General features: G+C 45.2%; 1 protein-coding gene across 20 annotated transcripts in view; it reads right to left on the bottom strand.

The window, feature by feature from the left end:
* Nucleotides 1-21,818, bottom strand: part of HYDIN (HYDIN axonemal central pair apparatus protein) — a 446,648-nt gene that overhangs the window by 58,328 nt on the left and 366,502 nt on the right. For 16 of the 20 annotated variants that reach the window (XR_009499152.1, XR_009499153.1, XM_059905589.1 and 13 more), the window contains 12 exons: nucleotides 20,885-21,502; nucleotides 18,590-18,811; nucleotides 16,122-16,708; nucleotides 15,134-15,346; nucleotides 12,232-12,391; nucleotides 11,955-12,127; nucleotides 11,134-11,332; nucleotides 7,353-7,452; nucleotides 5,792-5,891; nucleotides 3,985-4,153; nucleotides 3,228-3,466; nucleotides 1,491-1,608 (listed from right to left, as the gene is read on the bottom strand). Coding sequence is in view for 18 of the 20 variants with exons in the window: in XM_059905589.1 (XP_059761572.1) it covers nucleotides 1,491-1,608; nucleotides 3,228-3,466; nucleotides 3,985-4,153; nucleotides 5,792-5,891; nucleotides 7,353-7,452; nucleotides 11,134-11,332; nucleotides 11,955-12,127; nucleotides 12,232-12,391; nucleotides 15,134-15,346; nucleotides 16,122-16,708; nucleotides 18,590-18,811; nucleotides 20,885-21,502 (2,898 nt within the window). In the remaining 2 variants the exon portion in view is untranslated. Of the gene's footprint in view, nucleotides 1-623; nucleotides 943-1,490; nucleotides 1,609-3,227; nucleotides 3,467-3,984; nucleotides 4,154-5,791; nucleotides 5,892-7,352; nucleotides 7,453-11,133; nucleotides 11,333-11,954; nucleotides 12,128-12,231; nucleotides 12,392-15,133; nucleotides 15,347-16,121; nucleotides 16,709-18,589; nucleotides 18,812-20,884; nucleotides 21,503-21,818 lie in introns of those variants that run through there. The other 4 variants (XM_059905593.1, XM_059905594.1, XM_059905605.1 and 1 more) reach the window with 4 other exon arrangements.

Raw genomic sequence — 21,818 nt, 5'->3', positions numbered from 1 at the left:
TTGGTGATTCATTTTTTTCAATTCCAAAATTTCCATTTGGTTCTTCTTTATATTTTCTCTTTCTTGGCTGAGACTTACTATATTTTTATTTCTTCCAAGCATATTTGTAATGGCTTTTTGAAGCATTATGTTGGTTGCTTTAACATCTTTGTCAGATAATTCTAACATCTTGGTCATCTCGGTGTCGGCATCTATTGCTTATCTATTTTCACTTAGTTTGAGATCTTCCAGGTTCTTGGTATGCTGAGTGATTTTCAGTTGAAACCTGGACATTTTGGGTATTATATTATGAGACTCTGGATCTTATTTAACTTCTGTTTGAGCTGGCTTTCTCTGACACCACTCTGGCAGGGGAGGGGGTGAACACTGCCTTGTTACTGCCAGGTGGGGATAGTAGTCCAGATTCTCCACTCGGACTTCTTAGGGTGGGAGTTCCAGTTCCCCACTAGTTTTTGACTAATATTTCCCTTGTGGGGAGGGGTAAGAGTGTCTCATTACTGTTCTGCTGATTCCATGGGGTAGGAGGTCCCCTGGGGGGATGAGAAGGATGTCTCATTACCACCGGGTTGGAGTGGAAGTCAAGGCTCCCCATGTGGTGTTGCCATTGACAATGGTGGAGGTGATGGTGGGTAATGAATGTCTGGCTCCCTACTGAGTGTTCTTGGACATCACTTTGGCAGGGGGTCAGGGCACCTCATTATAGCCTGGATTGAGTGAGAAGTCTAGGCTCCCCACTGGCCCTTTGCTTGATATATGTGGGGTAGGACCACAGATTTCTCTGTCATGTTTGACTGTAATATTACCGTTCTTATCTGAAAGTTTTCTGTCTTGCTAGGCTACCTTTTCCCGGTCCTTTGGCTAGTGGGAGAAGGCTTTTGTTGGGGCCTTTTTTGGTCCGTGCTTGTTGATGTTTCTGGATTGCTGGCTCCCTCAGCACCCGATCTAGGATATACGAAGCAAAAAGAAATCTCAGGGAACTCATCACTGTGATGTCTATTGGGTCCCAAGGATCCTAGCTGGTGTGATTTTTTTCTCTCCATTTTTCAGTCTTCTATGTTTGTTTTATACATAATGTCCAGGTTTTTAGTTGTACTTAGCTGGAAGACTAGGGAAAAAGATGTCTACTTCATCTTACCAGATGTAAAAGTCTTCAAATCTCCTTTTATTTAAGCCAATCTGAATGGGCTTCTATTTCATATCAACAAATGATTCTTGATTGAAATACTTATGAAGAGTAGAAACTAATTTCAAAGGAATGAGGAGCCAATGAAGGTTTTAAAGCAAAAGAGGATATCCAAATGAAAAGCCATAACTCCTTATTTCAAGATGAAAGTGATATTTCATTATAACTATTTAATATTCCTGCCATAGTAGGAATATTCAAAATTCAAATCCTGCTATCCTAGGGAGGTATTTGTTGCTAGAACTAGTTGGCAGGTTTCTGTTGCTAGAACACAGGGGTTTCTGTGAAAAAGGAAAAGGGTGCTCACCTGGTTTGTGACATTTACTTCTTTCTGAACAGAGTCAGAGAACTTGGTTGCCTTAGAAGGTCCAGTCTTGTAGAAGCTCTCGCTTTCCTGGGATCTTGCATGTCTAACATGGCTGACGCTGATTAAAGAAGCAAGAGTATACCCTCAGGTTGGGATGGTCATTAAATACCACCTGCCTGTCTGCTTGCAAGGTCCCTTCTCCTTGGAATGAGGAAAGGGCCTTCCCTTGCCCAAGAGGGCATTGGGGAGCAGAGTCAGCTTATTCATTATCAGCCAAACTCATTTAACAGTTGTGAAAAAAGTATGCAGAAATTATACTTATTAAATATGATTCATAAGGACATTAAAGACTACTGCAAGTAAATAATAGTTTTAAATGTTTACTTGAGTTCACTGGAAAGTTGTGTGTGGAAATTATTTGTAGACCTCAAATCTTTTATCACTTAAAAAGCGCAATGGCAAATAGATTAAATTCTGTCCCTCTTCTTCACATTTAGAGTCACGGTGTTTTTAAGACTTAGTGTAAACAATAGCACAAACACAGGTTTTGGTAGGTGTTCACTTCACTCGAAACTAGTTTACCCAATAATTGGTTTTTTAGAGGCCAGTTCACCTAAAATATTCAAATGTATTTGAGGTACAATTTTAAACTTTTGAGAGTTTTATATATTTGAGCATTCACTTGCTGAATGACCAGAACAACTGGAATTTGAGTGCTTTGCATGAATTTGTGTATGCTAAGATGAAAAATAAATTAAAATTAAAACCAATTTAAAGCAAAACAAAATTATAATATCTATAAATAAACATTATTAAATTATAAAATAAGTAATAAAAAATTAGGTTGAAATTAGATTTGGAAGAAAGAGACTTTAGACAGTTTAATTAAAAATGTCTTAATATGTTCAAACTTTGCCAAAATGGAAGAGGAGATCGACAAAAATATAAAACAATTACAAACAATGTAAAGCTGTATGTCTGATTTAAAACAAGTAATTAGAAAGTCAATCTTAAATTACTAATTATTTAGAAAGTCAATTCATTTGAAAGTCAAGACAAAGTACCTGGGAACTGGCAAAAACCATCCCTAACTTGTCAAAAAAGAATATGACAAATAAAAGCCAAAAGCACTCAGAAAGGTAAATTGTTTTGATTAATTGATTGACAGCCACCTTTTGAAGAATACAGAGTTTTACTGTTGGAACAATTATTAAGTTAGCTGTTGTGATAAAGTGTCTTCATGGGGAGAAGGTAAAAACAGTCCCAGGAAAGAAGGCCTCACCAGGCTTTCTCTAGTCCAAATTTCCAGGGTACCCTTTGCCATCCCCTATCATGAAGCACAGCTATGATTTCTTTTGATTTAGCTTGCTGTTATAAATCCTACAGAATGACAGATAGGACAATGACTTACTGGTAAGTAATGTAGCACACTAGGAGTACCAGGACAACAGACACAGTCCCATGCAGAAGATTTTACATTTGTTCAATTAAAATGTATCATATATTGGACAGCAGTTAGAAAGCATGGGGAGTTTGGAGTCAGACATGCGGGTTCAGAACTGAGATCCACTGATGCTTTCTTCTGTAATCTCGGATGAGTCACTTCTAAACCTTAGTAACCTTACCCACAAAAGGGGATTGGGGGTGAATTTAGATAAACTATATGAAAGCTCATTGTAAAATATAAAGCACTAATTAACCAGGGAACGGTGTGAGTTAAGAAAATACTTGTCTTACACTTTCTTTTGATGAAGGGAGCTCTCCCTTGTCAGCCTATAAAGGGTGTATTTGAAGTCGATTACACCTTGATTTTCTATGGTGAAGGAGGAGCTTTTACGCGTGCCACAGATCAAAGCCCCGAAGTTGATGATGGAGGAGGGGCTGATGTTGTACTTGGAGAACACGGCATTCACAGAAAACTTAATTGGGATGCTGGCAATGATTTCACCTCCTTCTGAGATATTGGGCTCAATAATCTAGAAAGGGAAAAAGGATTGGGAAGATGTCAGCCACCAGCATAACTCCGGAATTTCCATGACTGCCCAGTTCATTCCGTATTTTCTTCATTGACATGAAGCCAAGTTCTCTATATCGTTCTCTTTATATTACTGCATCATCAATACGAGTAAATGCTAACATAAAACTTACCGTGTACCAGCCATGGGTCAACATGCACCACGTGTGCCTCCCATTTTCACTTCCCTTCTCTTCTTTTGCACTTGAAACTCAGTTTCCCTGTCTCTGGTCTGGTCTCTTCCGAAGACCAGGGGCCACATTTCTGCTCTGGGGTTGTCAATTTCTGATGACTCTGCATACCTCCCACCCGACCTACACGTGCCTGTAGTTCCCTAAGCCCTGGTGTATCCTCTCTGGTTGCCACCAGGCCAGCACTCCCTCTCCCCTCCTGGAGCACGGGTTAGACTGCGTACGCTTCCTTTCGGCGTGAGTCCCACGAGCCTGCCACCGTGTGAGTCCTCCCTTTGAGCTCGCTTACCTGACAGCGCAGAACTGGCTGGTGCTCGATCTTCACTTCCTTTTTTGCACGGAAGAGCACCTGGACATTTGTGGGTTTTTCCGTTGTGGTCAGTGAGCCCTTCTTGGGTTGGACTGAGATCATGGAACTTATATTGGTTGCTGAAATCCCTAAGGAGTCCACAGAAAAGCTGAGAGGCAAGAATAAAAAGTCAGTTTTAGTCATTATCTCGGGAACCCAAGACACTAGAGATGAGACTCTAGACTGCTAAGTGCCTGCCATGTCCCCAGCCCTGTTTAACCACTATGTGTAGCAGTGTTCACTGTGCTTTGTACTCTGTGACCACCCCTCCTTAGCCAGGATTGCCCAGGCCAAGCACTGGTGCTTGAGGCAAAGACAGCCATCTCTAGCCTGCGGTCAAGAGGGGTCCTTGCAGGAGAGCTGTGTCTAATAGGAACACGTGATGCTGGATAAGGACCAACTAAATCAATTCATTTCTCTCCCTCCTTGTCTCTCTGTCTCCCTCTCTCTCTTTGTCCCCCTTCCTTTCTCCCTCCCCGCTCTGAGACTGAATGCAGCACACACAGAGGGCACAGTGACGCAGAAGCCAGAGGATCTAAGGAAGGAGAGAGAGGGCGGGGGCAGAAGTCACGCAACAGAGGTGTTCAGAAGTGAGGCCACGGCCCAATGCAGGTGAGGTGAGGGGTCACAGAGAAAAGCTGACTCACGAGATGCCAGGGGGACTGGGGCTGGAGCAAGAAACTGAAGCTGAGGCGAGACACCCGGAGTTGCCATGGGGACCCACATGTTATCCCCAGTGGGTTCCAGGAGACCTGGCCCTTCGTTGCTGTGTGCATGGTGCCTGTGCTTCCTCACTCCCTTGCACATCCCTTCAGTGAACCCTGATCACTTACTCCAACCCGAGGGTGACTCTGTTCCATGAAGCCTAAAAGAGCAGAGCTAACGCCCGTCATAATCTAAAAAAAAACTCACAGCGGGCAGGATTCCATTCAGCACAAATTCCAAAGTGACTGTGGCTTTCTTCTAGGTTTGTTTAGCTTTTAGTTATATTTATTTATTTCAATTTAGGGTTCTAAGGAACGGTAGTATTGAGGTGGGACTGCTCTAATTTCGGCAATCTTTGAACTAAAGCGAAATTATCATGAATACACTGAATGCCTCCAAGTCTGCCAGGGGGAAGTCCCTTCATCACCTCTGAATTCTTCTGGGGGAAGGATGACCTTCCATAAAATCGACTGGCCATAGGTGCCGGCACTGCCTGGGGGACCTCCTCCCTCCTTGCACCCAGCGTCATTCTTTCCTCTCTGAGGAATCTCCCTTATTTAGTGTTTCATTTTTAATCTCAAGGACGAGCACAAGCTGGAGCTCTATTCCACCAGGCCGCCACTTGGAGTCTATAATACAGTAGTTCTTAAAATTAAAAAAGAAAACTGGAAAATCCCTAGGTCTTGACATGAAATCCTATGTAGACCGCCAACTTATGAAACAGAGAGGAGCTGAAAGGAGGGCAGGATGGCTTAAGGCCAGGGCCGCCATCTCCGGTCTCTCACTCCACCCCTAAGACCATCCCTCACCCCAGTATCTCCTCCTCCCAACCTCCCCCTGAGGTTCTCCCCCCACCCCCAGACCCCTGTGGCTCCAGGCTGTACAGCAGTTGGGATTCTATTCATCTGAAGCCAAGAGAAGCTAACAGCAGAGATGGTTCTTATGATTTCCCTGATCGGCTTTTTAAAAAAATCTCTCAGGCAACACACTTCTTGCCACGAGTGGATGTGGATGACCACATGCTGGATGATTTTTAGGTTACCTGAACATGACCTCGTATTTCCCACGGTTCTTCAGTTGCAGGGGCTGCTTCACCTCCTCCATGACCCTCACAATCCCAAAATCGAGGCCTCCTTCAGCTCCTGCAGAAGCCAGGGGCCGGGGTGGGGAGGGGTGGGATGAGTGGGCATGGGAGTGAGAAGCAGGGGAGCTTCCGGTTGAAGTTCACACGGAAAATCCATGGCGACAATTTCATATAATCTGTTTTCTGAAAACACTGTGCCTAGAAAAGCCTCTTGTAATTGAGCCTTAGTAAACAAACAACAGACACTGCTCTTGCACCCAGTTCAATGGGGTGGTTCCCTCTGGCTTCTATCCTAGGACCACTGTTCTTCTTTTCATGTCTCTCATTAGCTAAAACTCCCAGTGTTGAAAAAGATTTTTGAATCATGTGTATAATATTCAGAATTGGGATATAACGTATATATCTGTATTGTTATACTTTGCATTACGTCATAAACATTTCCCCAAACAATTAAAAACTCCCCATAAGTGTGATTTTAATGGCTATATAATATACCATAATACAGCTGTTTCATAATTTACAATATTATTCCTACAATAATAATATTCCATTATAGATAGACATTTAGGGTATTCCTAATCTTCCATTATTATAAATAATGCTGCAGTAAGTGTTTTTGTACATAAGACTAATGACACCTAGGCAAATATGTAGCTTTAACATTCTACAAGTCTTGCCGAGTAGGAAACCTACCGGAGGAAGGAGGGCCCTAACCTGGGTGTTGGTGCAGTGTGGTAGGCAGAATAATGCCCTGCACCACCCCCTCTCCCGCCCCTGCAAGATGTCCACGTCCTAGTCCCTGGAACCTGTAAATATGCTAGCCTACATGGAGAAGGAGAATTATGGTATTAGATGGAATTAAGATTGCTAATCATGTGACTTTAAAATAATGGAGATTATACTGGATTCTCTGGGTGGGCCCCAAGTAATCACAAAGGTCCTTAAAAGTAGAAGAGGGAGAACCAGAGAGATGGCAGCGTGAGAAGGACCTGACCCAACATTGCTGGCTTTGAAGATGGAGGAAGGGGACCATGAGCTGAGGGACGTGTGTGGCTTCCAGAAGGTGGAGAAGGCAAGGAAATGGGTTCGCCCCCAGAGGCTCCAGAAGGGGACGCAGCCCTGCCAACACTTTGCTTTTAGCCCAGTGAGATCCATTTTGGACTGCTGACCTAAAGAACTGTAAGATAATAAATACGTATTGTTTTAAGCCATAAAGTTTGTGGTAATTTGTTAGGGCAGTGATAGAAAAGCAACACAGGCAGGCAGATAAGAGCTCACTCTCAGGTGACTGTTCAGAAGAGAGCTCTGCAAATTTTATATTTTGACCACGCCTTGTTGTCTCCCATTGGAGAAATTAAGATTCATAGTAACACTGCTAACATCACTTGAACTTGCGTGATTACTATTTACCTAAATTCCACCTCTCTCCCCAACAACCACTGATCTTTCTCTACACAAGAAGCATACTGCCTAAAAGATGTGACCTCTAAATACCCTTTCCTTGAAGGGGTCAACAGACCTTTGGGGAAGGTGATGTCCAAGGCAACGTCATAGGACTCAGCAAAGATCAGGATGTTTTCAAACTGAACGACACCAATGAGGTTGTCTGCGTCTAAAACCTGTCGGGGTAAGAGAAATTCTTTTGTAAAAGCAAGACCCACAAGGTGCTTGGAGCCTGAACTATGGAACACGCAGGAGGGATCATGAAGAAGGGGCTATGGAAAGGAACATTTTTGAAATGTGTTTAGCTTTTGTTTTCACTGAGCATTTGGTAGGATGAGTGTTCTTCCTAACACCCTTTGGGGAAGGTTGGTGTAGACAATCAATAAAAAGATGGGGAAATGGGACTGCATTTTCCATCCTGTCCACTTACTGGGTTTCAATTATTTGCATGATTGTCACTACCTTACTGAAGTTTGGGTTGTGAGTATACATTGCAGGAAAGTGTTCTTTGAACTTTCAAGTCAAATAAACCTGGAGAGCATTTTTCTGACAGTTGAAATGAAAAACTTTTATATTCTAAATTATCCTTGCTTTACTAGTTTTATAAATCTGAACCATTCTGTTCTTTGTCTCTGATTCAACCTATGAGTCAGATTTTTCATATAAAATAAGTGCTAGATTTTTCATATAAAATAAGCGTTTAATGTTTCTCTTTTGGAAATTTCAGATTTTAAAAAAATGAACATCATTACTATTGGAAATGTTAAAAAAAAAAAAAAAAAAAGCAAGACTCCTAGCCTCCAGCGTCTCCCTGCCCCTTCTGCTGTCACCCCTGGTGGTAGTACCTCCCTCACTCTCCTGAAGAACATCTGAACTGGTATCAGCTGTCAGCTGGATCCAACTGTTGACTCTTGAGACTAATGATGGGCAATAAAGGGTCTGTGTGTCAAGGGGAAGAGCCACTGGGCAGTGGGTGTGGCCCTCCTGCATCCGCCTGGACACCACCTGCCTCTCTGCTGAAGCCTCAATTTGAAAAACTAAGTTACCAGCTCCCCATTGCTTGTGTTTTAGGTGCCAATGGGGAAATCTGTAGCTGTCACCAAACAAGTTTTAATGCAGAGTTTCCATCTTATCTTTTATCAAGCATTTTGCCAGTGTTTCACAGAGCAAATTCGACTGCTTAAGTTTACCTTCTTTCTTTTGATGCTCAAATTCTGACAGAGATGACAAGAAGGGCTGGCAGCAGGAGGGAAAAATAAGACAAAGAACTTGGTTTATCAGATCCAGAATTTATATAGTTCTTTTCTACTGATAGATACCAAGTACCCAGAGCATTCTATTTCCTTTGCTTCCCTGCTTGGGAGTGGGGGGCAATTAAATTTTGTAATTGAGGAAAATAAGAAGGAAAATTTAAGAGGTGCAAAAATCAATTAGAGTTCACCAGAGTGCTTTTCAAAGGGACCAGAAAGCAAGGCATTTCCTCGTGTAGATGTTGAAGGAATGTAACCTGGGGAAGGGAAGTCTTAGACCACTTTGGGGGCCTGAGGGGAGATCCACTATGTCTGCTTTGGTTGGAACATATAGGAATGTGATGTCAGTTGTTAAATTACAGAAATGTTTCCATACCAGTTGATAAACAGCTGTCATGATGACTTCTCCAAGTGTCCCCTTGATGCTTGCCTCCTGCACCCTCACGCTTCACCATGGGAAGCCCTGGGCTCGCCATGATCCATTAACTAAAGGATGAAGCTGGCACAGCTGGGACCCTACACCTGCTGTGTGGCCTGGATTCACTGTGCAGAGATCCCTGTCTGTGTAGAGATTGGTGTTAAAAATGCTGACTGTCACCTCTGGGATTCATATACATTTGTGGATTGAACGAATCTATCAATATCTGTTTTCAGCTATCTGAAGGGCTGTCAGGGGTAGGTGCTAAGACAGATTAATTAGATCCACTGACTGGCCCCAAAAAGTAGAAACAGGATTAATGTGTGTAAACTACAGGGAGAAACCTGAGTGCAACCCAGCAAGGCATTAACAGTCAGACATGTTCAAAGGAAGATCAGGCTACTTGGAGATACTTGGTAAGTCTACTATCCCTGGGGGTATTCAAAGAGAAGCTTGGGTGACTTCTTTTTTTTTAATTTTTAAAATTTTTTTTAAATTTTTTAATTTTTTTAAACATCTTTATTAGAGTATAATTGCTTTACAATGGTGTGTTAACTCCTGTGGGTGACTTCTTGATTGTTGCATTATCAGCTCAAGCATCAAAAGTCAGTGACATTCATTCATTCATTCGTTCATTCATTCAACAGATTTTACTGAGTGCCTTTTACATCCAGGCCTGTGCTAGACACTGGGGATATGATGGGGTAGTGAGTTGAATGATGGCCTCCAAAAGTTATGTCCATATCTTAACCCCTGGAACCTATGAATGTGACTTCATTTGGAAAAAGAGTCTTTGCAGGTGTGATTAAGTTAAAGATCTCTAGAAGAGATCATCTTGGATTATCCAGGTGGGCCCTAAATTCAATGACAGTGTCCGTATAAGAGACAGAAGAGGAGAAGACACAGACAGAGGGAAAGGCCATGCGAAGATTGAGGCAGAGATTGGAGTGATGCAGCCACAAGCCAAGGAACATCTGGAGCCACCAGAAGCTGGAAGAGGCAAGGAAGGGTTATTCTCTAGAGCCTTTAGAGGGAGCATGGCCTTGCAGATACCCTGATTTTGAATTTCTGGCCTCCAGAACTGTGAGAGAATAAATGCCTGCTGTTTCAAGCCACTCATTTGTGGTCATTTGTTACAGCAGCCCTAGGAAACTAATACAGATGATGAGCAATTCAGGCAAGATCTTGCTCCAGTGGAGTTCACATAAGGAAGTAAAGAAAGAAACAGGATAATGTCTGAATGGGGTGGGTGCTCTGAAGGACAGAAGACAGGGTGAGCGATTGCACATAGTGAGGTTTCCTCAGTGGGATGATTAGGAAAAGCCAGCTGAGGCAGTGCTGTTGAGCAGACCCTAAGGCAGAAGCCAATCCCCACAGAGCATAGGGACAACATTCTTGGCAGGGGTGCTGCAAGGCCAGGGCCCCGAGGCAGGAAAAACCTGATGTGGATACAGAGGCAGGCAGGTACTCAGAAGTAGGTGAGGACCCTGGGCTTTATTCTTAGTACAATGGGAAGACAGCCTAGTGCTTTAGGAAGGAGTGACCTGATTTGACTGACATTGTAAAGATCCCTCTGGACACCTGCGGGGAATGGGAAGAGGGAAGCCGGCTAGGAAGCCTCTGCAGAAGTCCAGGTGAGCGACACAGCAAGTGGCATGCATGAGGGTGGTGGTGGCAGTGGAGACAGGGAAGGGCACGGGCAGGAGATACACTGGGAGACAGAATTGACAAGACTTGTTGGAGGACTGGGATGGAGGGGGAGGCCAACGGGAAAACGGAGGAATCAAGGATGACCCCTGGGTGTCTGCTGGGAGCAATTGGGCGGAGGCTGATGTTTATTGAGTTAGGACTCTGAGGGGTGACTGGGTTTGGGGGTCTTAAATCTGAAATCTAATGCTTCTCGAGGAACAGTAACACCATTCATTCATTCACCTACTCATTCATCCACTCTGCACTGATTGAGTGCTCTGTTCTTGGCCCTGGGAAATCAGCCATGAACAAGACTGCCTTTACGGAGCTTAGTTGTAAGCAGAGCAGGATATTGTGGGTTGGGGGGTGTCAAACGGGGATCAGATGGGAGCGTGTAACATGGAGACCTGGCTTGGTGGGTATGTGTGTCGGTGTGTGTGTCAGGGAACCCAGTGTGTACATACTTTGGTGACCAAGTCTGAAGATGTATGAAGCCTTACCTCCAAGCGAATTGCCTTCTTGATGTTGATGGGTTTGGAGGGTTGGAAGTGCACTTGTAGGCTATGCTCAGCCTTGGGGGCTATGGTCCCCTGCATCGCGGACACGGTGAAGTCTTCGCCCAGGTGCTCCAGGCTGGTGATCCTCCAGGCCAGGGGCAGTAGTGTGATGTTGCGGAGAAGAACTACCTTGAAGTCTTTCCTGCAGAGACCAAGAGAAATTTTGTCAGTTTCAAATGATTTTGATTTATTATGGCAGGTCAGAAAAAGCACCTCTGGTTATTCTATTATTGCTAGTTCACTAATAAGTATTTATCAGGGAATGGGGCCTACCTGTGATGATCAAGGAATGCAGGATACATTAGCAATATTCTCTCCCAGCTTCCTCAGAAATAAACATTCTCTATTTAGAGTAATACAATTCCAGTGAATGAACATGTTAATTCTAGGTTTGGTCTAGTGTTCTGCGTTTGTCCTCTAATTTCTAGAACGAAGATTCTTAACCTTTTAGGGTAATGGACTGAAAATCTGGAAAAACGTAGTCCTTCTTCTGAGAAAAATGCAAATATGCACACACTTTGGCAGCTGATCTTAGGGTAGTCCTTAACCATTTTGAAGTCCATTCACTGAACCCAAGGTGACAATCTGTGAACTCAGAGGGTTACTAACTATCCTGATTTGCACAGGACCAGAAGTTTCCCAGGATGCAGGGCTTCAAATACTAAAACCAGGCAAGTCCCGAGCAAATCAGGATGAGCTGGTCACCTTAGAACTAAATGTTCTTTAAATGTCATTCCGGTCCTGGTATCACCCAGAACTCTGACCTGTGCAGCAAGAGCCGGTCAAAATGCAATTGTCTGGGGTCCAGCTCCAGTTCTGGGCGGACGCCCTGGCAGCTTAATTTGAAGACGGCTGGCTTGGGGCTCTCCTTGATGCAGCAGACAATGCTGTCTTCAAAGACACCAACTGCGGTAGGGTAGGCCCAAACGTTCAGCTTCTAATGGGAGAGTCAAAACAAAGTACGTTTACACCGAGGATACCAAGGCCTCAAATTTCCCAAGAAAGCCCTGCCCTGGTAGACTTGTACCCATGTGACTGTACCTGCTTCTCACTGGGTTTCAGAATCATGTTGACGGGCTCCAGGAAGTAGGTGTTTGCTTTGACATCGTTCTGAAAGCAGAAGGACACCTCCACGACCATCGGGGAACTGTTCAGGATTGTCAGTGTCTCCATGTTTCCTGGGAACAAGGATGACTTGTACCTGGAAACAAACAAACATTAGGGATGTGGATGTGAGGACTGGCTGAGAATTCAGGTGGAAAAGGAGACTGTGAGGCGTAAGGCAATTTCAAAGGATAATGTGGGTACACAGAGGCAGCGTCATGGAGGCTAGGAACACAAGCCTTGTAGTTGTGAAGACTTAGAGCTGTGACGTGACCAGCCCCCGCTCCCATCCCAAGCCTTGGTCTCCTCATCTCTAAGATGGGATGATAATACCCCTTAGGATTCCATGAGTATTAAATGAAATAGTGCACCTAACGCTCTGAGGACAGCTGCAGATATCAAATACCCAATCAATGGTAATTATTACTATTGCAAAGATTTCTGACTGAAAAATCTGTAGCTCTGTCCTTCCCAGTGCTTATACTTCCAGGAGAGATGATAATCTGAGTAACCTGTTATTTCCTATCTGTCTTAGAGATGACCTCATTTACCACCTTCTCCTACACCTGCGCAGGATGCTACTGTTCCGACACGGATTGTCGCTGTTCACTCTTACAAGGCTGTTTCTGTTCCCTAGTGCCTTACGGAGAGATCCACGGAGTGGAGCACTGGAAGCTGCCCAGTTAATGGTACCAAACAGAAAAGGACCCACAGGAGTCACAAGGAAGATTAATGAACACACACGTCGCAGGAGGTCATAGCACAGGTCAGGAAAGCAGGGCACCACAGTACCCACTGGTGCCCAGAGACAGTCTGAAAAGCTCTGTGGACAGGCTAAGATGGAGGAAGGAAGGAGAGGGCATTGCAGAGACTAAATCAAAGTCCGAGAGACTTTGTGTTACACTCTGTGTAACTGCCAGAGAGGTGGTGGCCTCCACACCTCGCTGGTAATCACCACCACTGAGCACCGCTGGAAGTTCCATGTGTACTAACCAGTTCAGTCTTCCCAAAACTGTGCAGTAGGTGCTATTATTTTCCCACTTTGCAGATGAGGACATTGAGGCTCAGTAAGACTTAAAAGAATAGATGAATAATACTTGTTTCTGGACCACTGTAATCGCCCTCCTGGATCCCCACTGTCTGGCCCCATATCCTGGTTAATTCCAGTGCTGCTCTGAATACATGCCTCTCTGAATGGCCATCGTTTCCCTGAATCCGACCTCCAGGCTGCTCTGTACATCATGTCCATCAACCTGACTCCCACTCCTTCTCTCGCCTAAGTCCTTCTACTGGGCTTTGAAGATCCTCTCCATCAACAGTCAACACCCTTCACCTTCATTTACTAGGCCAGCACCTTAGGAAATAAACTGGAGGTTATGAAGGGAATGGAGAACTAAGTTGGCTCATTAGTTTCACCAAGTAGGCATAGAAATAATCATTCTCTACTTATCACAATCAATGCTAGATTGAATTAAGACATGGTTGAGACCCTGGTTCTATTTTTGGTCTCACCTCCCTGCCTATACACTAAAAAACTTACATATAACTGAAAAAACTAGTATTACTAAATATTTCTGATCACTGACCTTACCTGGGCCCCCGGTTCTACCTGATAATCTTAATCTATTTCTCTAATATTCTCCCTCTCCCACTTTGCACAAAACCTGTTTCATACCTTCTCCATTTTCTCAACATTTTAAACTTCCTTCCACTTGCCTCACTGTTAGGGATGCCCTCACATCATTCATCATGGAGAAAACAGTTGCATGGGAACCTCCTCACCATGCCAGCCAAATCTGTAAATTTACCTGCACCTGAAGCTGTCTCACCTCCCTCCAACCTAGCATGAGACGGTCCCTCTTCCTGGCAAAGGCCATCATCTCCACATCTCGTTGTGTTGTTTCAGGGAGCTGCACCACTGATGGCCCTTACGTGCTCTGCAAACTCTAGCTGTTTCCTCGCTACTTCCCCTTGACGTCCAAACATCGTAAGAACAACAGTGTACGAACAGGCTTCCCTGCACTCCACGTCTCCCTCCCGTCCTCAACTCCCTCCACCTCCCTTCACAGCCAAGCTTTCCCAAAGAGCTATCTCCACACTCTGTCTCCATTCTCTCACCTCCCACTGACTCCTCAACTCACTTCACCTGGGCTTCATCCTCAGAAACCCCCTGCAAAGGGCTCTTGCTGAGCCTCCTATGACTTCCGTGTTGTTGAACCCTGTGGATGCTGATGTTCTCATCTTTCCGCCCTCTCTGCCGCAATCAACATAGCTGACCACACTCTCTTCTCATGGCTCCATGACACCACCCTTTCTCGGTTTCCACCAATCGCTCTGGCCCTCTTTCTTATCTTCTTTGCTGGCCTCTCCTCTTGTGAGTGGTGGAGTCCTTTGAGGCTCCAACCATGGTCCTTCTTCTCACCTTACTGTGGCCTCTCATCTTAGGTGATCTCATCCACACCTGTGGCTTTTGTTGTCTTGAAGATAGACTCTCCTCTGAGAACCAAAACCGTATAGACTATGCTCTGCTTTACGTGGCTACTGGCTGTATCTCCCAAGCATCTCAAACTTAACATATCCCAAAGTGCACACTTGACCCTACCTTCCCCTACCAAAACCTGGTCTTCTTCCAGGCTTCCCCATCTGGGAAAATGGCACCCCCGTTCATTTGGGACCTTAGCAGAAACTTGGGGCACAAGAACCCAGTTCTCCTGATTTGTGGTTCTGGGCTAACTGAGGCAATGTTAGTAAAAGCTATGTCTCCATAGGAATCCCGCTTGTACTATTCATGAGTCGAACCCGGGGTCTGAAATCTGCTTTGAAATAATGGAACACTTACTTATCTCTTGATTTTCCACAAAGCAGTGGCCCGAAGTAAAACCTCTCCATGCTCACAATATACTTCTTAAAGATGACCTCGTTTGCCTTCATGTCCCTCTTCTGCTGAGGGAAGACCACTCTGAACACAGGGGAGGAAGAGGAGAGGAGAGCTGTCTGAATTGCCTCCACATGATGTATACATGAACTCTTGTTCAGCAAAGGGTCCAGGTGTCTGGAGACAGAACGACTCTTAATTTGAGGACATTTATCGAGCCTTTATTCCTGTACCCTCCCATCCCCAACCCCGAGTGAAGATAGTACAGTTTGAACTTGAGAAAAAAGATTCCCAGTGGTGTCTTTCACCACTGATAATGGGTGAGCTGGATCCTTTATTAGCTGATGGGGCTGATGATGGAGCTGAGCTGGATTTCCTGTTCTAGTGTGCCCAGCTAGAAAAAACCTGAGAAACCCTATGGAAAACTAGTTCTGGTGGATCTTAACCAGCTTCTGAATTCTCTGCCCAACGTGGTCCCTTGGTGAGAACTGCAAAAAAGCTCCTCTCGGTGGACAAGCTATAAAAGGCCCCACTAGCTTGCTCAGTCAGGTGCCTTTATGTGGTGCATAAGGGACTCAGTGTTTGGTAGCTCAGGGAAAAATCTCCTGCCTGTGGAGATTCACACATATATGGATATTATAGGATAAAAAGTCCTACAGTAAATATAAAATCGGTTTACATTTGCTATATAGTTAAGTAAGCAAACTAACTTGTCACAGGAAGACTTTTCCCCCCTCTTCACTCCTATTAGCTTTCTCTTTATTTCAGTCTCATGGTACCATATCATTCCTGTGACTTAGTCAATGTCCAAGACTTTGGAGCCCAATACAAGAGGGCCTGAGATGCTGTCCCAGTTCCACATTTGTATTCAGAGCCACCTTGTTCAGGGCACCATGGGGGAAAACAAAAATGTATCTGTCAACCTTTTCTTTTCAAAACAAAGTACACTTACTTTGGGTCTTGGCAAATGTATGGGTAAGTGCAGACACCTCGGCAATAAAGCTGGTATTGGCGGTGAGTTCCAAGGATCTCAAAGTTAAACGTTTGGTCAAAGATCCCAAGATCATTGGAAGAGAAGTGCACTCGCAATGTCACCTCACCATTGGCTGGTACGATCCACCGGAAATGGTTCAGCCTGAAAATGACCACACAGGCTTTTGAAGTGAGAACGCTTCCTTCGGGCCAAGAGAAGACAGGATTGGTGCCTGGGAGGAGTCCGGTCCTGCTGGGGTTATAGGCGTGACCGCCCTGCTCCCATCTGGTGCTGTGACAGCCACACCCTCCATCTGGGGCTTCAGCCTTCCCCTCCCTGGGCTGCTCCGAGGCCCACCTGGGGAATTTCTCCTGTGAATGCTGCCCAGAGAAGTTGTTCTGCTCTACGTCCGACAGGGGAGCAATGGTTCCAGAGGTTCCCCCAGAAAGGCCCTTCCTGTTGGAGGCCATGCGACGTTTCTCCTTCTGAGTCTCGCGGGTCTGATCTGTTTTTTCTTTAGTTTTCTGTCTGCTCCCCTTAGATGAGGTGGTCTGCTCCTCCTGGGTCTTAATTAAAAATGAACACCGGGTCTTAAACATTCATCTTATGAACACAGGAGCAGGAGACAGAGACGCCCACGACATATGCCTGCAGTCTGCGGTGACCGCGCTGCAGGTTCAGGAGGCTGGAGGCTGCCTAGAGCAGCAGAGCGCAGCCTATGACACTAGGGTACAAGGGAAGAGGTAGAGTGGAGAGAGTCTAGTGCTTTCCTTGGCACCCCATTCCCTGAGAAGGAGGCCAAAACTCCAGAGGACGCTTGAAGCTGGCAGGGAGTAAGTTCCTATACTGCATTTTGTTGTTGCATTTCCTTAGTATCTTTTAATCTAGATCCCTCACTCCCTCCCAATCACACTGACTTTTGGCAGAGACCAGATCTGTATTCTTACAGAATATGCCATAGTCTGCAAAATTTCTAACTACTCTCAGAGTGTCACTTAACTTATTCCTTTATTTCCCGCATTTCATGTAAACTGAAAATTAGATTTAAAAGCTTGATTAGCTTCAGAGATGATGCTGTGCACACCACACTCCATCACGACAGGAGACAAACAATGTCAGGCTGACCCCTGATTACAGACGCAAAGTGTGTTTGTGTGGCTGCAGCGGTGCCCGCCAGATCTTGGCCATGGTAAAGTGGACCTTCCCCTTTGCAACCAGCCGGTCACCTGTGGGGTGGTGCTCTGGCTCAGAGGGAGAGTCTTGTCCCCTGACAAACCAGCACTGTGGGTATCCACTGGCGCTCCTTAATCAACTATGTCCTTGGGTACACCAGTACTTTCTAAATTCTACCATTCTTCCTATAATTTTAGCTGCCATTCTTCTAGAAAGAAGTGCTTTCCTTCATCAATTGGAGACGAACTAGAGTTCCTCCTAAAACCGTAAGTTAAAGAACGCTAAACTCTTTCCTCTTAATGGTCAATTTTCAGAAAAGAGGTTGGTGTAATAGTCACCTCTGATGGTGGCAATATTTTCTTCTTTATCTTTTTTATTGGACTCTGCTCAAGTAAGGCCTGCCCACCAATGCTGTGACCTCAGATGTTGATTTCCTACTTACTTATTAAACTGAAGTTTGGGGCTCTCTGTTACCTAACTGAGCTGTAGGCAGGGCCTACAGGTGACCTTATTTGCTGGTGATTTTATTTGTTTTTTGCTGACATGCATGGTTTATACGAAGCAGGCTGTGTGGGGAGATTCAAATTTTGGGCCCCCATACTCTTCTGGGAATAAAAAGCCCCTTCATAATTTTTCATATCCATGCATTCTGCATATTATTGGTCAAATCTATTTTTCCTTTGTGAGTTATTCCACTAATTGTATATGCAATATATATTTTCTACTTTTACATGATTTCATTTTGATCGCTTATATTTTTAGTCCAGGTGGAATTAATTTTACTGTATTATGTCAGGCAAGGAGATTAAAAAGCAACTTTTCCCAAAATATCCAATCTTCCCCATATAATTTCTTTAATAATCTGTCCTTTCTCTAATGGTGCGTGCTGCCTTAACCTGTATCTGTTGATTCTTGTATTCTTATGCACTCTGTGAATTACCTTAGCTTCACAATACATTCTGATATCTCTTTAAAAGAGCTAGTTTTGCTGCTTACTTTCTCTTGCAGATGAGCTGCAGAGTGATTCGACAAGTTCCCTAAACCATCCACAGGAATTGCAAAGATTGGAAGGTAAGAATCAGTCATTTTCAGTCTCAGGGGAGTAGGAAGAGTCAGATCTGGGGAAGGTGCAGCTTAGGGAGGCTCAGGCGGAATCCCCACAGAGTAGAGGGAAACACCCCAGTGAGCACGACACCCAACACTGCTTTTTTTGGCCACGTGGCGGGCCCGACTGAACTCCCGCCAAGGTCAGGAGGACAAGCTGCTCCCTTTACCTTTGAGGAGCCTGGGGTGGCTGAAAGCTCTGCTTCTGCTTCCACTTCTCTTTTCTCCTCCATCAGGGAAAGCTCTTTGGACGGTGGAGTTACAAACACGAAATGCTTCAGGATTTCTGTCATGGCCAAAGGCAGCCGCTTCACAGGGTAGGAGATGAGTGAGAATAAGGTAGGCGGCGGGATGGGTGGTCCAGAGGAACCCAGGCCCAAGAGGTCTAGGATCTAAAGGAAAAGCCCAAGATTAATTTCCTGTGCAGAGGGTGGGCTACCCCTAACTGCCTCCCTGAGTGAGCACAGGACGCTCAGACTCTCCCTCCTTTCTCTCAACTTTCTGATGCCCTGCGATGGGCTTGGGTCAGGGACAGCGTGTAAAGGGTCTCTGACACAGCTCTGAAGGTCCTTCCAGATCCCCACGCCCCCAGACCCGGCTGGGGCTCTTGCTGTGGGCTGCAGGCTCCCTCTCTTATCATAACCCTTGTCACTTTATTATAACTGTCTGTCCTTGCAACTGAACTGTAAAGCCCATTAGGACCGGAACTGGGCGATTCCATACCACATGGCCTAGCACACAGTAGGCACTCAAAAACCATCTCCGTGTAAAGAGACCAGCTCCTAAGGTTCTGATGTCTATAGCATAGAGTTGTTTCATTTATTTTCAGATCGCCTGTTAATTTTTCTTTTACCTTTAAGTGTTCTTTCCTTCCAAAGGTGAAAGAGAGTTAGGGCTGGAGTAGGTCATATACAGCAAAGAAAAAAAAACAAAAAAACCCACCAAAGATTCTGGGAATGGGGTAAGAGATGGGAATGAAGAGGGAAGTAAAAAAAGAGACTTGAGAGACAACTTATCCCTAGAGCATTTTCCCATTCTACTCTGATATATGATAAATGAGAGCATTCTCCAGAGCAGCTGGCTTGAAAATCTAGTAGTAACTTCCTTCTCAGCTTGTAAAACCCTCCGAATAAGGATGCTATCCCCTGCTTAACTGTTGTCATCACAACAATTAGGCCATCTGAGTGCCCATTCTATGGACTAAATGGGCTATTAGGCCTAGCAGGTAACTACCTTCATGTAATCTTGTGTTTCTAATTCTCTGGGTCAGACAGCAGAAGACATTTCCTGACTAACATGTAGCTAGAGTTAACTCCCAGGATTTAGAACGTCTGTGAGGAAAGGGATGAATAATTTGTACCACTTATTAAATTAATAGAGGCAGGGAGTTCTTTAAGCTACAGTCTGACCTAGCACTCCTCTCTGGCTCCACTCCCTACCTTTTAAGGTTGCATCTAGTTTCTGATAAAAACTAAACCAGAGGGACTTCCCTGGTGGCGCAGTGGTTAAGAATCCACCTGCCAATGCAGGGGACACGGGTTCAAGCCCTGGTCCAGGAAGATCCCACAAGCCGCGGAGCAACGAAGCCCGGCGCCACAACTACAGAGCCTGCGCTCTAGCGTCTGCAAGCCACAACTACTGAGCCTGTGGGCCACAGCTACCGAAGCCCACGTGCCTAGAGCCCGTACTCCGCAATAAGAGAAGCCACCGCAATGAGAAGCCCACGCACCACAACGAAGACCCAACACGGCCAAAAATAAACAAATAAATAAATTTATTAAAAACAAAAACAAAAACAAAAAAACTAAACTAGAGGTGGGCAAACTGGCCCCCTGGTGAAATCTCACTTGCTACCTGCTTTTGTAAATCAAATTGTATTGGAACAGAGTCACGCCCGTTCATTTACATATTGCTGAGGGTCAGGACAGAGACTGTATGACCTGCAGCCTCAAATATTTGCTTTCTGGTGTTTCACACAAAAAGTTTGTCCCTGGACAAAAGGCTATAATAACCATCCCCTCCAAACCACTGCCAAAGGGGCTTCTAGATATGCGATGGTTTTGTTTCTAGCAACAAAAAGCTGTCTGGTAGTATAATTTCTGTCACTGGGGGAAGCCTGTGGGAAAGAAATTTTAGAATAGTTGAGCCACTTGTGTCACCCCAAAGTATACCTGCCTTGCCAACCCCTAACACAGGATTGTCAATGTTAAAAATCAACTTTACAGGTGGCTTTTTACGAGGTTAGATGGAATAGCTGAGATCTGTGGAACTTTCTATGGATGTTTCACCACACAGAAAAGGTCCTTTTAGGCATTATTATCTTATATCCAAAGGGGCATCAGAGATTAATGGAATAAAGGGGATATGGATTTTGTGTTGAAAGAAACACTTTTACGAGGATTAGCACCGCACAGCTACCTGGCCACCTGACTCGCTACATCCCCGTCCTGGAGAAGAGCCTGTACCTGCCCCTCTTTGGGAAGCCTGTCATTCTCCAGGGCCTGCTTCCAGCTCGAGCCTTCGGAGTCGGGCAACTGGATGTTTATGAAGGGCACACCAAGATCCTTCTTCCCTTCGTGGTCCTCCTCCTTGCCCTCGCCCCCGTCGCGGCGCTCCTCCTGCGCGCGGAGCTTCTCTAGCCGCTCCCTCTCGGCCCTCTCCCGCTCCACGCGCTCCCTCTCTGCGCGCTCCCTCTCCCGGTCCTTGCGGCCTCGGCGCCCACCCGATGACGACGGAACCTGGCGCTGGTCGGTTCCGTCCTCATGGCTCGCAACCTCGGCCCCGGTATGATGCAGCAGAACTCCTTGCTTCCGGTCCCAGTACGTGAGGATGTTCTGGATGTCCCTCAGAGACAACTCGTAGGTCTTAAACTTCTGGGCCATGTTCTTGTCAGTGTCCTTCGGGAAGTCCCCTTCGCTGTCCTCTTGTTCCTGGGCAAGAGGACACCCAGGCATGTTGACATCTGACAGCTGGTTCTTCTTCTTCTTGTTCAATTCCTCCTTCTCCGCAGCCACCTGCTCCCTAACGGAGACTTTTCTTTCTATCGCGTCATTCTTCAACTCTAGTTTGGAAAAAGTAAGAATCTAGGAGGCAAAACACATAAATTATTCTTAAAAGAGTTCTTTAAGGGAGAGCAAATCACATAAAGAAGAGCAAGAGGGTGTTTTGTTTTGTAAGAAGGCCTCATACAATTCCAGGCACCTCGTATACACACTAGGGCTGTGCCTAAGAATCGCCCGGGGGGCCTTTCTCAACATATCCGCTCTGTGGTCCTTCCCTGTCATACAGCTGGCTGGGGCCTGGCACTACGCACTTGGTAAAAGGTGCACAGAACAGTGATGTGCACTCGTGGTTGAGAGCTGCTGTTTTGAAGGATCAACGGGAAAGGATCCTCAAAAC

The sequence above is a fragment of the Balaenoptera ricei genome, chromosome 19 (assembly GCF_028023285.1).
Source record: "Balaenoptera ricei isolate mBalRic1 chromosome 19, mBalRic1.hap2, whole genome shotgun sequence".
NCBI classification, from domain to species: Eukaryota; Metazoa; Chordata; class Mammalia; order Artiodactyla; family Balaenopteridae; genus Balaenoptera; species Balaenoptera ricei.
This window is presented reverse-complemented; position numbering and strand designations above follow the sequence as displayed.